The sequence below is a fragment of the Sander vitreus genome, chromosome 5 (genome assembly GCF_031162955.1).
Source record: "Sander vitreus isolate 19-12246 chromosome 5, sanVit1, whole genome shotgun sequence".
NCBI classification, from domain to species: Eukaryota; Metazoa; Chordata; class Actinopteri; order Perciformes; family Percidae; genus Sander; species Sander vitreus.
Genome location: NC_135859.1, coordinates 6,848,095 through 6,865,190, shown reverse-complemented (window position 1 = coordinate 6,865,190; position 17,096 = coordinate 6,848,095). Strand labels below are relative to the sequence as shown.

General features: G+C 43.7%; 1 protein-coding gene across 2 annotated transcripts; it reads left to right on the top strand.

Moving 5' to 3' along the window:
• Positions 1–298: 298 nt before the first annotated feature.
• On the top strand, positions 299–16,418 carry LOC144517977 (poly [ADP-ribose] polymerase tankyrase-1). 2 transcript variants are annotated; one of them, XM_078250289.1, is made up of 28 exons: positions 299–780; positions 1,468–1,692; positions 1,888–1,983; positions 2,486–2,522; positions 2,860–2,935; positions 4,472–4,492; positions 6,023–6,117; positions 6,215–6,281; positions 6,430–6,616; positions 7,424–7,545; positions 7,887–7,978; positions 8,199–8,277; positions 8,386–8,557; positions 9,021–9,100; positions 9,363–9,508; positions 10,037–10,202; positions 10,751–10,970; positions 11,290–11,399; positions 11,579–11,767; positions 12,032–12,278; positions 12,391–12,473; positions 12,843–12,963; positions 13,463–13,560; positions 13,923–13,997; positions 14,191–14,296; positions 14,521–14,707; positions 14,915–15,071; positions 15,179–16,418. In XM_078250289.1, exons 1-28 carry the CDS (start codon positions 333–335, stop codon positions 15,263–15,265), a joined length of 3,789 nt encoding a protein of 1,262 aa, XP_078106415.1. In that variant the 5' UTR covers positions 299–332; the 3' UTR covers positions 15,266–16,418. The 2 variants fall into 2 exon arrangements, with proteins under 2 accessions (XP_078106415.1, XP_078106416.1); XM_078250290.1 differs by lacking the exon at positions 4,472–4,492.
• The last annotated feature ends 678 nt before the right edge of the window (positions 16,419–17,096 follow it).

The following is a 17,096-nucleotide window of genomic DNA, read 5'->3' as shown; positions in this document are numbered from 1 at the left end:
TCTTATCCTTATGTTTTTTTTAGTTATTCCTTTGGGCAATGAGGGAAATATTTGGGCCAAAAATGCAAAAGTGATTATCATACTGCCACCAACTGGCTGATCAAAATATTTTGTCTAAATTGCGATAGAGATTTGTTAACAATACCAGGATAAAACTTAGTCTGCTCTAGGTTATTGAATTCTGAGATCCAAATGATCGTGTAGATAAATGTATAAACCGAGGGTTTCTGCACAGCCAGCCTTCACTGAGGTCAAACAGCTGACAGGAAACGCAACCACTTTCACCGGAAAGGAGGAGCAACAGCTTTTATTGTCGCCAGAGAGCTGCTGTAATGGCGGTGTCTCGTCGTTCCTCGCAGCAGCAGCAAAGTACATTACAGTCTCCGCCAAGAAATGGCTCTATTTCGGGAGCTCCTCCGGGGTCTCCGCCGATGGCTCTACTGACTGCGGCCGTTGGACCCACGGAGAATGACAGGGAATGCAGCGGAGGGATTGAGATGGTTCTGGCCTCCACAGACCTACCCACCCCGGTCTTAACGAGCAGTGCAAGCTTCACCACGACAACCTCTGGCGGCGGCGGCAGCAGCAGCGTCTCAAGCCCCGGTTCTGGAGCTGCCAGTCCCATTGACGGTAGCAGTGGCATCGGCGGGGCGTTCAGGGAGCTGTTCGAGGCCTGTCGTAACGGAGATGTATCCAGAGTAAAGAGACTTGTCGATTCGGTGAATGTAAACGCAAAGGACATGGCTGGTCGAAAATCAACTCCCCTTCACTTCGCTGCGGGTAACGATGAGCTAAGCTAACGATACAGAAGCGTTATGTTTTGCAACATTAGCTAGCTAGCTAGCTAGCTAGCTAATCATACTATCATACTGACAAGGCTAACGTTAGCTGGCTAATGTTGTGTTTTGGTCGACGTGTTAATCTTATTGTTTGTGGCTTGCCCTCCTGACAACGTTAAAGGTAACTGAAGTTTATCACGTCGGAATGAATAGCCTAGTGGAGCTAACCAGCTAATGTGACGCTCTACATCCAATTTGATAATCAGACCGTCAATATTTCTCGAGTTTAGCTAGCTAGCTAACGTTAATCCCTCATGACGTGAAGCCATGCAACACTAAACGACCTCCAATTTAGCTAGACTTGCATTTTATGTAACTGTTGATTATCATGAAGAAATGCAAAACAACGCAAGTTTATTTTAGATGTGTCCGTTATCTTTAGCACTACATTTGGACAAAATTAATGTAATAGTAGTATCAATGATGTGTATCAATAAGGATCATATCTCATAACTTATTAACTAATTAAATATTTATTTTTGTAGGGAGTTTCATCTGAATCCTACAGTTTGGATTATTTTAAAGCCATTATAGATGGAATAGCCAGGCTAGTTATGGTGTAGGTAAACCACGAATAAACCAATATTGAGGAAAAGCTGGATTGAAGTGCATTTTAATCTTCTTTCAGGATTTGGCAGAAAAGATGTGGTGGAGCACCTCTTGCAGACCGGGGCCAATGTTCATGCCAGGGATGATGGAGGACTTATCCCCCTGCATAATGCCTGCTCTTTCGGCCACGCAGAAGTTGTCAGCCTCCTCTTGTGTCAGGGCGCAGATCCCAACGCCAGAGATAACTGGAACTACACGCCGTTACATGAGGCTGCCATCAAGGGAAAGATAGATGTTTGCATTGGTAAGGATCCCGGTCGATTATGTTCAAACACACACTTTCCCCCCAAGGATGTTCTTGTCGTATGTGTCATTAGTTGAAGCTTGAAAGGATTGTGTTGTCTTCCATTCTCTTTGCTGTTACCGACACGATATGGGAATGGTGATGATTTAAGGAGCAAATTAAAGTCTTGTTTTTATCCGCACCTCTCTTACTCAGTGTTACTCCAACATGGAGCTGATCCAAACATCCGCAACACTGATGGAAAATCTGCTTTGGATCTAGCCGACCCTTCAGCCAAGGCTGTTCTCACTGGTCAGTGCCTCGCCGCTGTTTAGCCTTCACATTAACACATAAGCCCTCATTTTTACAGCAAGTGACGTATGAATACAGGAATGAATTAGCTGTGGTTTGCAGATAATCATCATTATTTGTAACAAGTATTCAAAATGTAATGGTCAGATAGGCTGCATGATTCTGTCCTTAGATCACGGTGTACCATAGTTGTATCAAACTAGGCATTTTGCACTACCAATGTAGGGTTGTAATGTTTTTAGGGTATAGAGCAGAGGCACGTAACCACAGCAAGGTGCTTGTCGATAGCCTTTATTTTATCGACACCCCAACTATTCCACCTGAATTGAGTTCTGATTGTCCTCATGCATGAACTGAGTGCCGCAAACCACAGAATACATCCTTTAGCAAACACATGTGGGCAGTAATGGCTTACATAGCACAAAACGTCCTAGCACGTGCTAAAATGAGTGGAACGTGTTTGACATACCTAGCTCTAATCTAAATGTTTATTTTCATCCAGGTGAATACAAGAAGGATGAACTTCTGGAAGCAGCAAGGTGAGTATCAGTCTGACTGGTCAGTACACACACTTCCTGTTGGCCAGAGTCAAGCAGCTACGCCGTTTTCGGCTCATCGGAGTATGCACCTGCAATATACAGCTCTTAAATGTGACCAGCTTAAAAGTATGACTTAGTTTCATCCAGAATTGCAGTCTCATCATCTGTGAAAGCCTGCAGAATTACTTATAGATCAGGGAATCTCCGTTTTAAAAACACAGGAAGTTGTGATGTTGGGGGGGGGAGATACTTAATGTACTTCCTTAATTTTAAATGTGCTATATAAATAAAGATGACTTGACTAATGACACCAGTCTTTCCAACCATGTAATTGCAGGAGTGGGAATGAAGAAAAGCTGATGGCACTGCTGACTCCATTAAATGTCAACTGCCATGCCAGCGATGGTCGCAAGGTAAATGAACCACTAGTTGTGCACCATATCACACCAGACAGATACCTGCCATAACACTTTTTTTAATACAACATGTCACGCAAGGTTGCAAAACCGTTATACTGTATTTTCAAAAGAAGGTTTCTGAGTCAGACATTGCATGAGAGAAGGAATCAGCAGTCTGATTATGGCTGGATTAGTTTGTGTGGTGCAGATATAAAGAGGAGTTATGTCATTGGGTTTATGGGAGGGTGTTAATGGGGTCTGCCTTACCTTGGACAAACCACTGTGCAACGTCCATATTGTAGATGGGTTTTTTCCCCCTTCTAATTATGCATGTGTGACTTTCATCAGACCATTCTTGAAATCCACTTGCATCTGTTATACCATCTCGACTTTTACTTAGCAAACTCATTAATCCTCTTCGTTCGGCCTTTTTAGTTTCCAGTTGTTTTTTTTTGTACATTTGGATCCAGTTAGTTAGGCTAGCTGATTCTGTTCATTTCTGGAACTGAAGTAGACACCATTCCTTTTTTTTTTTTGATTTACAGTTTAGTGTTTTTGTTAATCACTTTTCAACATGTTTGGACCAAGACAGCAATCTTGTCTGTTCTTCCCCGTAATCACTTCTCCATGGCAGATGCTGGAGCAAAGCTAGCTGTGATCTTGAAATCTATGTAGTTTTTTTTTCTTTTTCTGTCATTTCTACTGTAGTGTCTCTTCTGAGCTCAACCCATGTTATCGGAACTTGCTTACAATGCGAGCAGTGTTTAAATCATGACACGGTATTTTACGCATTAGTGTTCCTTTTTTTGTGGAGGAGTGGACTAGAAGGATACTGGTACAAAGATGCACTTTATAGAACGCATTTTGGAACTAATTTTCTAACGTCCGCATTTAGCGTTGCTAATTTAGGTGTAGGATTGTTTTTGGAATTTCATTCTTGTGTCGTGTAAGGCACTGATGTAGTTCCTCCAACTGTTTTTGTCTGTCATGCATTACTTCTTTTTTTAGTAATTGATTCCTGTCATGTCTGGCAAAATGGCTGTCTGTGTGTTTTTGTAAATAACTCACAAAAAGCATAATTACCACCAGTATATCAGAACTCGCCTGTTTCATTCATTCCTAACCACATTTTCTTCAACAGCAATTAAAGTACGACTCCCTCCCTGCCTCCTTTTTTTTTTTTTTTTTGTAGTATATTTAGAGTTTGCATGATCCGAGCCAGTATGCCAGTGTAGATTTTGCTCTGGGGTTTAACCAGCGGGCACCATTAGCCGGTCCTTGCCTTTTTTCACGAAGCCACGGAGAAAAACCCGAGGAGGAGAAGTCGCACTTAACCTTCAGCCATTTACCCTCTCTGGCCCGGTGTCACACTTAATCTCAAACCATGTTTGATAGACCTGCCAGTGATTTTTTTTATTTTTTTTTATAACTACGGCTTGTGTTTCATTGACTTAAGAAGGAAGAAAAGAATTGCTGTGAAAAGATACTGTCATTTTGTAATTTTTGTTTCGTTTTGTTTTCCGTGTGACTCTGGCAACATTTGTCGATCAGTCAACATCCCAAAAAATGCTGGTAAGTTGACCTTGATAACGGCCACTTGATTGATGCACTGTTGTGATTTTTATTTTTGTTTTATTCCATTGTTTTGATTTGACCAATATGAGCTGGCTGTCACTTGTAATTGCACATCGTGTGTGTGTGTGTGTGTGTGTGTGGAGAGAGTGTGTGTGTGTGTGTGAGCTGGGTTTGGCGTCATGGTGGCAACTCAACCTTTTTATGGGTTTGGAGAGGAGGTCGAAATGTCCACCGCTTTCTTCAGCGTCTGTCCTCTCCTTGCACACTCACCCACTCTTCTCCAACTTTCACTCACTTTCTCTTCAGTCAGTTTCTGATTTTGGCTTTTCATTTTTTTATTCATTCATTTTCTTTTTGAAGATCACTCATGCATGCCTGAAGGCCTGCACCTCTTGCATTTTGTCAAGTGAATCCTTAATACTTGTCTGTGAAACCTGTATCTACTTCACGTTCCCCCGTTGGAACGGTTGGTATGCAGTATTGAATGGACTACATTTTTCACCTGTCCTCCTAGTGCTATGCTTCCCTCCATGGTAATGACTTTTGATTGCTTTCGATTGCTCGTGTCACCCCTCGCTGAATGATGCCTCCATGATTCGACACTCTCGTCCATCTGATTTCTATCGCTGTGGCTTGAGATCTAACAGTTGGCTTTTGGGGATTTTATATTAACATCACCGCATGGAAAATTTGAAAATGAATGATGTCCCTTCTTTCTGATTGTAAGCTTGACCTGAGCTAGACTTTTGAGCAGAGACCAAACGCCACTGAGATTGGATTTGCAGCTTTGCCTAGACTAATGTTTATTTTTCCCTTGGCTGGACAAAAAAAAAGCCATTTGATTTGAATCTCTAATAGCTTGCAGAGATGCTTTCTCAAACAATCAGCCTGCTTATTGTAGCCTCTTTGCACCCTGTTACGGTTGGGGTTCGATAGCATTTGATCAAATCTGAATCCGGTATTGAATTCACTTATTGTAATTACTGCAGGTTCTGCTTGTTAAAGTAAAAGCACGTCTAAATACTAGAATTTCTAATTCGCCACATTATCTTTTCTGTTTGTCTCAACAACCACAGACAAGTTATCATAACCCAACCGTAATTCCTACACAGCCATTTTGAATTTTATAGTCTAACAGTTGCACTAGCAATTCTTTCTTGTCATCTAACCACATAAAACATAATTTTTAGACTCCCAAGACTTAGGAAGTATATTTAATTTTGCTGACATTGTCAAATAGCAGTCAAGGTAGATGTGTAATGAGGTTGAAGTTGCTTGTTGTCACTCACTCAGGTCAGACGCAAATCAAGTATTTGTCGTTGGATTTCTCTCCCCCCCCTCCCCACAAACTCCATTGACCTTGCATCATCATATTCAGCCATTCATCTGCAACTCACCGAGCATAGCCTGCCGTAGCACAATGCTTCTGGCCCTAATCAGCCGCTTGCTCCTGTGGCCACCGAAGGCAGCACACACTGAGCCAGCCAGCGACCTGCGTTAGCTCTAACAAGCCGCCTTCTCTTACAGTCGACGCCGCTCCACCTGGCCGCCGGCTACAACCGGGTCCGCATTGTCCAGCTCCTTCTCCAGCACGGAGCCGATGTTCACGCCAAGGACAAAGGGTGAGACGCCCTGTCAGAAACCCCCACAAAAACGTTGTAATTTCGTCATAAACGATGACGCTAACCTGATTGTCCTTTTTCTTCTTCTTTCCTGCAGTGGCCTGGTTCCACTTCACAACGCCTGCTCCTACGGTCACTTTGAGGTCACCGAGCTTCTGCTTAAAGTAAGACCCACGAAAGGTTTCACTTTCAAACTTGTGTGTGTGTGGTTTTTTTAATTTTTTTTTATAAAAGCTCTGTTTTGATAATGTCAGATACAGAGATCTTGGAAGCAAGCGTTCTGTGCTCTGATGTGCTGTATTCTCTCTGCAGCACGGAGCCTGTGTGAACGCCATGGACCTGTGGCAGTTCACTCCTCTCCACGAGGCCGCCTCCAAGAACCGAGTGGAGGTCTGTTCCTTGCTGCTGAGCCACGGGGCCGACCCCACCCTGCTCAACTGTCACAGCAAGAGCGCCGTGGACATGGCCCCCACTCCAGAGCTCAAAGAAAGGCTCACCTGTGAGTTCTCTCGCAGTTCCACAGCACTTGCGCGCGCACACACACACTGATGATTGGGAAAAATACTTTTGATACTATAATATGAATACTATACTATGATCCATACAGAAGACTACATGCTATTATAAACATATATAAATATTCAAAGCACTGTCTCCTCCTAACTCCTGTTAAATCTTATATAAGACTAAGGCTATTTAAAGTTTAATTCTCGTTCATTTTGTTTGTTAGGTCATTGTTCGTTTTTTTTTAAAGTGTTTTTAATCCTTGTTTTGGGCATCCTAAACACACAGTTTTGTACTATACATGTCCGTGTTGCACTCGTTAAGATCTCATCTGAACAGATTTCTGTTATTCAAACAACTCTTGAGTTGTAGTTCAAAACGTTTGCAGCCAACTGAATAAAATATCTTGAGTTCATAAATACAGTTAATGTATACAGGCACGGAGAACAGGAACTAAAAGGCTCGGTTAGCAACGATTAGCTCCGGTTGGCTATATTATAGAGATATGGAGGGGGGGGGAATACTGCCGCGGAGAGGGCAAACAACCAGACTCTGGCAAATGACCTGAGGGGGCGCTTTCACAGCGGTGTGGCCGTGACGTTTCTACGGTTTATCAGTACCGTTTATCCCACGGCAAGACCACCAGCAGCGCTGTAAAAATACACTGATTTTGAGAGAGAGAAAAAATCCTGGGTGGGTCTCAATCTACCTGGGCGGTGCGTCCAAGTAGAACCTATGTATGGGAAACGCTGCAATAGCTGCTGGCAGTTCCATTAACTCCTCCTCTTTCTCTTCCATGTAGACGAGTTCAAAGGTCACTCGCTGCTGCAGGCGGCCCGGGAGGCGGACATGGCCAAAGTGAAGAAGACGCTGGCTCTGGAGATCATCAGCTTCAAACATCCTCAGACCAACGAGACTGCTCTGGTCAGAACCAAGCCTTTCTACTTGTGTTGGGGGCTCAAGATCACGTTCCCTTCTGAGTGCAGTGTGGACATTAAAAGCTCCTTGTTTTAGCTTCCTCATTGGTTCCAAATTCTGTTGATGCCAAAATAAAATCTCCAATTTTCCTATTTGGAATGAAATTCGCCTGGGGGAATTAAAAGTGATCTTGTCAGCAATGCTCCGTGTGATTAACGACGTACCGCCAGTTAGTTGTACGTGATTGGCTTATTGGTTTAGCGAGCTGGCATTTACTCGAAACATTTGTCCTGGGCCGGCAGGCCAAAGGCTCCGGCACACTAATCTAATGTCGTTGTGTATTTTAGCACTGTGCTGTGGCTTCCCCCCACCCCAAGAGGAAGCAGGTGACTGAGCTGTTGCTGCGTAAAGGTGCCAACATCAACGAGAAGAACAAAGAGTAAGTCTACAACATTTTACATAAAACTGGAATTGATTAGTGACTAAGGAAAGTACAATCAGGGTTGTATAACTTGGACGACAAGGTGACGTCTTCCCCATAGCACCAACTCAAATCAGCAAAAACTTGACAAATAAATAACGAGAGAACGTTGAAGTGCCAAGAAGATAACTTCCTGTCCATTTTGTGTTTTTTTTTTTTTTTTTTTTTTTTTTTTAAGCTTTATGACCGCGTTGCATGTTGCTGCCGAGAGAGCTCACAACGATATCCTGGAGGTGCTGCAGAAACACGGAGCAAAGGTTTGCTTGTTTTACGTTTCCATTCCGTTCTGCCAGATGTAAAATGGTAATTGGGTAATGTCATCTGGGAGGATCAAAAAGTAGTAACTTCACCTCCTCTGGCTCCAGGTGAACGCTGTGGACACACTAGGTCAGACCGCTCTTCATAGAGCCGCGCTGGCTGGGCACATCCAGACCTGCAAGCTGCTGCTGAGCTACGGGGCCGACCCGTCCATCGTGTCTCTGCAGGGTTTCACCGCTGTTCAGATGGGCAACGAGGCTGTTCAACAAATTCTTAACGGTAATCACAGCCACCACGCTTCGGACTGTTTATCATTGTTTGCTTTCAGGTCGAAGTTTTGGGAATGAAAAGGCACTCTTCGTGGCCGGGTTAGCTCAGTTGGTAGAGCAGGCGCACATATATAGAGGATTAATCCTCGACGCAGGGGCCGCAAGGTTGGACTCCGACCTGCGGCCCTTTGCTGCACGTCATTCCCCCCTCTCTCCCCTTTCATGTCTTCATCTGTCCTGTGAAATTAAAGGCCTAAAATGCCCCCAAAAAACAAATCATAAAAAAAAGGGCACTCTTCGCCCAAGAGAAGACAGCTCTTTTTGTCCGAAGTAACAAATCTTGTGTAAATTTCACTGCTCAGATTAATTGATGGGACGCCTAGCTCTTTTACAAATGTCTTTTGACATGAGTCCGGTTTGACCGTCGTTTTGTTGTGTATTGAATGTCTTTCCCTTTTCTTTTTTTCCTTCAGAAAATGTCCCAACACGTAATTCTGATGTGGACTACAGATTTCTGGAGGCAGCCAAAGCAGGGGATCTGGAAACGGTGCAAGTAAGTTTACTGTTTCTTCTGTATTTTTTTTTTTTTTCTATACCAGGAGTGAGTGGCTACAGTTTGGTTTTTAGATGTAGACTGAGGGTGTTTATTTTTGTTTTGGTTCCTTTAAGAATTTGTAGCACTGACATTCCAAACGCTCGCTAGCAGCAGTGATTTACAAATTACTGTGCAGGCCCCATAATGATTTTCTTATAAACCTGTTGTTATACCACTCGGTTGAGTTGCTAACTATCATATTGTCTCTTGTCTATGGCAGCAACTTTGCACCCCCCAGAATGTAAACTGCCGGGACTTGGAGGGCCGCCACTCCACTCCTCTCCACTTTGCAGCTGGTTACAACCGAGTGGCTGTCGTTGAATACCTGCTACACCATGGAGCTGATGTCCATGCCAAAGACAAAGGGTGAGTTCTGCCATCCTAGCCATCATCTGGAGGTTATATAAAAAAATGGAATGGATGTGTGCGATTTTTGCCGGCTTAGCTCACTTGGTAGAGCAGGCGCACATGTATAGAGGTTTACTCCTCAACGCAGCAGCCGCGGGTTCGACTCCGACCTGCGGCCCTTTGCTGCATGTCATTCCCCCTCTCTCCCCTTTCATGTCTTCATCTGTCCTGTGGAATTAAAGGCCTAAAATGCCCAACAAAAATAATCTTAAAAATAAATAAAATATATGGAATGCGATGAATCGCTTATGTTTAGATTTCCAGAGCTAATAATGATTTGATTTTATTTATTTTTTTCTGCAAAGTCATGCGTGTCAGTACTGTGATGATGCTTTCCTGCATTTTTGTTTCAGGGTTAGCTCACCTGGTTGTGAGCGCGCGCCCCATGTACAGAGGCTGAGTCCTTGCCACAATGGCGGCGGGTTCGATTCCTAACACATCATGCTTCTGGTGTGAAGATTTTCACTTCTGTTTTTCCTCATGCAGTGGTCTGGTTCCCCTCCACAATGCGTGCTCCTATGGTCACTACGAAGTAGCCGAGCTGCTGGTCAGACACGGAGCTTCGGTCAATGTGGCCGACCTGTGGAAATTCACCCCGCTTCACGAGGCTGCAGCCAAAGGAAAATATGAGATCTGCAAACTGCTGCTCAAAGTGAGGATCCATTATTATCGCCCGTCACAAGGATTGTCTTACATTCATTTGTGCCCTGTGTTAGTTATTGTTATGTTGATTATGATTATTATTGTTTACCGTTTTGGGCTTTAGCGGAAAGGGGGGAGGGACTGAGAAGTTGTCGATGTTAAATGTTTTTGGCCTGGATCTTCGCAATCCTACCTACAGCACCTTTTTTTTAAGTTTCATATCTTAAGTTTGTATTTTTATACATTTTATTTATCAGAACTTTAATATATATTGATGTTCCTCTGTTCTGTTGTGACAATAAATTATTGTGCATTATCATATTATTTTAGTGAGGACTCATAAATGACTGTTAGCGAAATCTTTTTATTATATTTTTTTTATAAATGTATATCGGATTTTTAAATCACCAAATATTAGTATCGATATCGGCCTTAAAAATCCTTTATTGGTCAGGCTCTACCATGAAGCCCCTTTCTCATATATGCCAACGTAACAAACATTTATGTAAATAATATATAAATATAGCGTTCTAAAAAGCTCAAACTCTTTTTGTTCAGCACGGAGCCGACCCATCCAAGAAGAACCGTGACGGCAACATGCCGCTGGACATGGTGAAAGACGGAGACACGGACATCCAGGACCTGCTGAGGGGGGATGCAGCGCTGCTGGACGCTGCCAAGAAGGGCTGCCTGGCCCGGGTCCAGAAGCTCTGCTCCCCAGAGAATATCAACTGCAGAGACACACAGGGGCGCAACTCCACACCACTCCACCTCGCAGGTAATCAACATGGGCTGCTTTGACATTTTGTTTTTTATTTTTACTGAATACAGGATACAGGGACTGACAAACGCACCTGATCTGGCTTTCACGGGAAGGTGAAAGATTTTAGATCTTTTGTCTTGCCCACGCTTTCAACATTGTCTCTGATGCTGCATGTGCTTTTTTTTTTTTTTAAATCTGGTTGTTTTTCTTTTTTCTATCTGCTGAACTCGGGTCTCTCAGACTACCTGATTTTTATTTATTTTATATTTTTATTTTTTTAATAAAATAAAGGTAAATGTAGACTTTGATGCTGATTCCTGTTCCTTCTCCTCAGCTGGGTACAACAACCTGGAGGTGGCAGAGTATCTGCTGGAGCATGGGGCTGATGTCAACGCCCAGGACAAAGGAGGCCTCATCCCTCTTCATAATGCTGCTTCTTATGGGGTCAGTCTCAACACAAACGCATTACTGCAATTAGCAATTGCACTCATTACTACAAATGCAGATTCTGGGGAAGGGGGTTGATTTGCACACTGAAAAAGCTCAATGCTACAGGAAACTCAAAAATTGATTTGTAGCAAACCCTCTCAAAAGACATTCATTGTGTTGGTGCTTCCTCACAGCATGTGGACATCGCAGCCCTACTGATCAAGTTCAATACGTGTGTGAATGCGACAGACAAATGGGCTTTCACACCCCTGCATGAGGCGGCCCAAAAGGGTCGTACGCAGCTCTGTGCGCTGCTGCTGGCTCATGGAGCCGACCCCACCATGAAGAACCAAGAGGGCCAGACTGCCCTGGACCTAGCCACGGTAACGGCTTCTGTCAAACAGACACACATTGACCAGCTTAGGAATTGCTGTGAAATAATTTTTTTTTCAGGCCTAGATAAGTGTGGGGGGTGGGCAAATGGTTAAAAGGTGTTTTCACTTACTAGTTCTCCAGGTGCATGAGCGTTATACTGCCTCTTGTTTTTGTTCACTGAGGGCCCCAAACTGATCACTGGAATGAGATAGGAAAGAGAATGTACAGTAAATCAGGCTCCTTTCCACTCATTTTTCCTGCCTTCGTTGCAGGCTGATGATATCCGGGCCCTGCTGATGGATGCCATGCCACCGGACGCCCTGCCCAGCTGCTTTAAGCCCCAGGCCACAGTGGTCAGCGCCTCAGTCATTTCCCCCGCCTCCACACCGTCCTGTCTGTCCGCTGCCAGCAGCATAGACAACCTGGCCGGGCCGCTCACTGAGTTGGCCACCGCCACTACCTCCGGGTCTTCCGGAGTGGCAGATGGAGCCACAGGCACCGACCGCAAGGAAGGGGAGAGTACGTTTTGTGGTTGTGTTTTTTTTTTTTTTTATGGGGAAAATGCGCATGAATGCTGTTTGACATTGGTGAATTGTTTTTCATTCAACTCTTAACGCCCTGTTTTCCATAGTGGCCATGCTGGACATGAATATAAGTCAATTCATGAAGAGCCTGGGCCTGGAGCACCTGAGGGACATCTTTGAAAGGGAGCAGGTCAGCCATCTTAAAAATACTTCATAAAAGCTCAAATGCTCATGCACTGCACATGTTCAGCCGTTTATTTCACATTAGTATCTGATGTCTGTCAATCAATCCAAAGAGTGTAATAACATCCTGACATTTGAATGCAGTGGGATTAGAGAAACAGTCCAGCAGTTGTTGAACAATTTCAGCTGGCAGGAAAAACAATCTTGGCAGCAATGACCTGAACTTGTCCATAGCGTCGATTCATGTGTTAATGTCATAGAATAGATCTGTACAACTCTGGTGTCTGGTTATTTGTTAGAGTGGCAGGTAGTTGGAGCAAATGGACCAACAGCATGAGACTGAGTTGGTTTTTATTATATTATTTCCTTTTCCCAGATCACTCTGGATGTGCTGGCTGACATGGGTCACGAGGAGCTGAAGGAGATTGGAATTAATGCCTACGGCCACCGACACAAACTTATCAAGGGTGTTGAGAGGCTGCTTGGCGGCCAGCAAGGTAAGGAGGCGTCTTTTTAGTTTTCCTGTTAAATTGGAATGGTATCAAACTGGGCAGAGATGAAGATCTTTGCCCGAACCCAATGAGTGATGCGTTTTTGATTAGCACGAAAATGGATGCTGAGGAGGTGAAACGGAGGCTGGCCTCTGGAGGACTTATTTTATTTCTTTGTTCCAACTTCCAAGTGGCCTATAGCCCACGTTAGTCATGAAGAAATGATGGGACTTTAAAAAGCTGTCAATCAAAATGTACTTGTCGGACTCTGGCCTTGTCGGACTCTGGCCTTGCCCCACAATCTTTTAAGGCCCGATTACAGCTCTAATACAGGGATGTCCGCTAGAGTTTGTTCTCTTACCACAAATAGTCACCAAAGTCAGACATTTTCAAACCCTAAAAGAAAAGGAGAGGAAAAATAGGAGGCACTCCACACGAAAATACTGCGTGCTTGTGATGCCCTAACACCCGATAGCCAGTGACTAACCGTGTTGTTGTTATTCAGGTGGCAACCCCTACCTGGCATTTCATTGTGCAAGCCAGGGCACCATCCTGATAGACCTCGCCCCGGACGACAAGGAGTACCAGTCTGTGGAGGAGGAGGTGAGTCCAGTTCACTGTCTCTTGTTTATGGTGTCTTTTGACTGCTAATGGTCCGAATTTTCTATTTTAAACAGGTACTGAATATCTACGCGAATGCTTTTTTCGCTCCGATTGTGTCCAGCGGTTCGGATAGAACTCGTACATGACGGCGTTTTTAAATGATTGCGTCATAGCAATATCGTATCATATTGTTGAATTCAAGCAGGGTGCTTTGTGGAGCCGCTGCACATGCCTGGTAAAAAAAAAAAAAAAATGCTTGATTAATAAACTGAGAAGCAACAGCGAAACTTTGCAGAGCATTTGCTGATGGCAGGTAACAGTTTGCCTGGTTCTAAAATCCTGTGTGTGTGTGTGTCCCTCAGTTGCAGAGCACCATCAGAGAGCACAGAGACGGCGGCAACGCTGGTGGCGTGTTCAGCAGATACAACATCATCAAGGTCTGAACCGGGGATCTCTCTGTACTGCTCGTTTTTGTGGACCGCTTCTATAGGGACTATTTCTTTGGTAGATTAGTATTAATGAGAACCGATAACTGTGATCTAACCTGAGGGATGTGAGTCAACATTTTAATTCTTGGTGTAAAGCCGACATGACTGCCAACATCCTGTTTTGATGCGTGTCATACCACAGATTCAGAAGGTGGTAAATAAGAAGCTGAGGGAACGTTACACCCACCGGCAGAAGGAGATTGCAGATGAAAACCACAACCATCACAACGAGCGGATGTTGTTTCACGGTAACCACGCCCCTCCGTCACGCTATCGTTTGCCTTTTTGTGTCACCGTCGGGCATTGTGTTTAACTCACCTTTTTTCTTTTTTTTTTTGGGAGTTTCGTTTTTCAAAGACTACTACTAGCGTCAGGTTTTTATTTGTCAGGCATGTAATAACGTAAAGCATGTTTTATCTCAGTTATTGTGTATATAATGCCGTCGTGTCACCGTCTCCACGTCTTCCTTCAGGTTCCCCGTTCATCAACGCCATTATCCACAAAGGCTTCGATGAGCGCCACGCTTACATAGGAGGGATGTTTGGAGCGGGTATCTACTTTGCAGAGAACTCCTCAAAGAGCAATCAGTACGTCTACGGCATCGGTGGAGGCACAGGCTGCCCGACACACAAAGACCGGTCCTGCTACCTGTGCCACAGGTAACTCTGACTTGAACCTTGACCATCACTCCCTCCGGTCTTCATCTGTCCTATCCATTAAAGGCCAAAAAGCCCCAAAAAATTACATGCATAATATTTTGGTACTACTTTGTACCCATGTGATCGCTATCCAAGTAAATGTTTAATGTGCAATATTGTTGTGTGATTGTGTGTGTCTGACCTGTCTCCTCTCATCTGCACTCTCAGGCAGATGCTGTTCTGCCGAGTGACCCTGGGGAAGTCCTTCCTACAGTTCAGTGCCATGAAGATGGCCCACGCCCCCCCCGGACACCACTCGGTGATCGGGCGGCCCAGCGTTAACGGCCTGGCCTACGCTGAGTACGTCATCTACAGAGGAGAGCAGGTAAACCCAGACACCACCAGTTTCTTTCCCTGAATACGGGTTATCCTATAATGGATAAACAACCGCTGTGTCATGTCGGCCAATGTCTTGCTCTGCTTTTCCTTCAGGCCTACCCGGAGTACCTCATCACCTACCAGATCCTTAAACCGGAGAGCGCGGCCCAGTCTGCTGCAGGAGCTGAGCAGAAGTCGTAGTTACTTTACATCACACACACAAGAACTCGTTTTCTCCTTTTATTGCAAATGCCTAAACACCTTTTTTTATTTACCAAACACATTTCCAGTCTCCTGTCCAGTAGAACCCATGGTGACCAGTGCTTCATGAGCAGATATGCTGTATAATACTCTCCTACTTATGGTTTGTTTTTGCATCGGCTGCATGTTAATACAGAAGCATGTAAGGCCCAATAGCGTGCGTGGGTGAGTTCTTTCCCCCTCCCCTCCTCATCAATCAGGAGGATGCTTGTAGAGACTTTGAAGTATCCGCATTAACAGTTTGCCACTCTTGTCATCTCATGCCTTGTGACTGTGCAGAATTGCAACCCCTCACCTCTATACACACACACGCGCACACTCACTCACTGTCGAAGCCTGAAACCTGTGGACTACTACTGCCCCACCGCATCTGGGTTCATCCTGTATAGAATGGCCTCTGGTAACTGTGATTTTAATGCTAACTTAGAACACTACTAAACAGGTAACGGTGTATTGTTGCTATGCTGTAATGCTGACTTTCTGAACTTTCACCCTAAGAACACTACAAAGGCTGAACTGAAATGTTTTTTAGTGGTTTTATTCAGAGCTGGACATGGTTAATAGAGAAAGGGCTCTGTCAAATCACAAAAGTTGAGACTATTTTATTGTCATTACAATATTGATTTGTATGAGAGAAGTGTGCTCCTTAACAAAGCTGAAATGCAATGTAAGGCATCATAATTACACAATCGTAAACTAAAGGCGTAGATGTTGTACATTAAAAGCATATATATAAATGACAACCTTGGAGTCAATAAATGAGTGTTGAAATGTGCTTGTGATGCCTTACACGTTAACTCCCAATAGGCAGTGAACTCAACAAAGCACCCTTTCTGTCGCCATGGTCGTACTCGCAGACATCCTACGCATATGGATTTGCACTTTTACATAGAAGCCTATTTAAGTTATTTTGAATTTAAATTGCAAATTTTTGGGGAAAAAAATATTTGTACAGATTGTGTAAATGGTTGTGTATAACTGTTGCTGTTTAACAGTATCTTTGAGTTCAACTGTAAATGACATCTGAATTTTCCTTTCATGCCTTCTTGATTCTCCCAATTTTTTTTTTTAAATAAATGTCTCATTAACAGCTCCTTGTTTAAATTTTTTGAATGGTATCAAAATTCTGTCTGTATAATATTGCTAATGAATGTTTTTGTTTTTTTAGTTTCTGTCTTTACTGTACACAAGATTTCTCGCATGACAATATTAAAGCCTCTGCGTTGATGCAGTAATAGCACGGACGACTAATTTTGATGTAATGTGACGTATGAAGAACCAAACCGGTATTATTTGACCTTGGTGTGGTGATGGCGCAGTGAACATGACACATGCCTTTGGTGTGGTAGACCCGGGTTCGATTCCTATTGTGATACATCAATCAATGTGTCCCTGAGCAAGACACTTAACCCATAGTTGATCCAGAAGTGTGCAACCTTTGACATATATATATATTGTAAGTTGCTTTGGATAAAAGCAATGTAATGGTTAGTAAAGTTGCAATGGGAGGATTAGTAACACTCGAGTGCAAGGAAATCATGACCACACGTTTCTATATAGAGTAAGGAAACTGCATATTGCATCAAGCCATAGCCAGGTGGCACTAATCCAACTGATGTGTCAACATTTTGGTCTTTGAAACGCTGATTGACTGTTGGATGCCAGTGGTGAATCAGAGGGAGGTTCCCTCTTTGATATTGGGGCTTGGTCCTGACATATCCTCTAGGATCACTAAATGCAATAATAACATTTGCACTAGTTCTAATCACAG

Coding starts and splice junctions, on each gene's coding strand:
- LOC144517977 (XM_078250289.1), top strand. CDS start 333: ATGGCGGTGTCTCGTCGTTCCTCGCAGCAGCAGCAAAGTACATTACAG. Junction 1,984..2,485: donor AGCCAAGGCTGTTCTCACTG/GTCAGTGCCTCG, acceptor ATTTTCATCCAG/GTGAATACAAGAAGGATGAA. Junction 12,964..13,462: donor GCTGCTTGGCGGCCAGCAAG/GTAAGGAGGCGT, acceptor GTTGTTATTCAG/GTGGCAACCCCTACCTGGCA.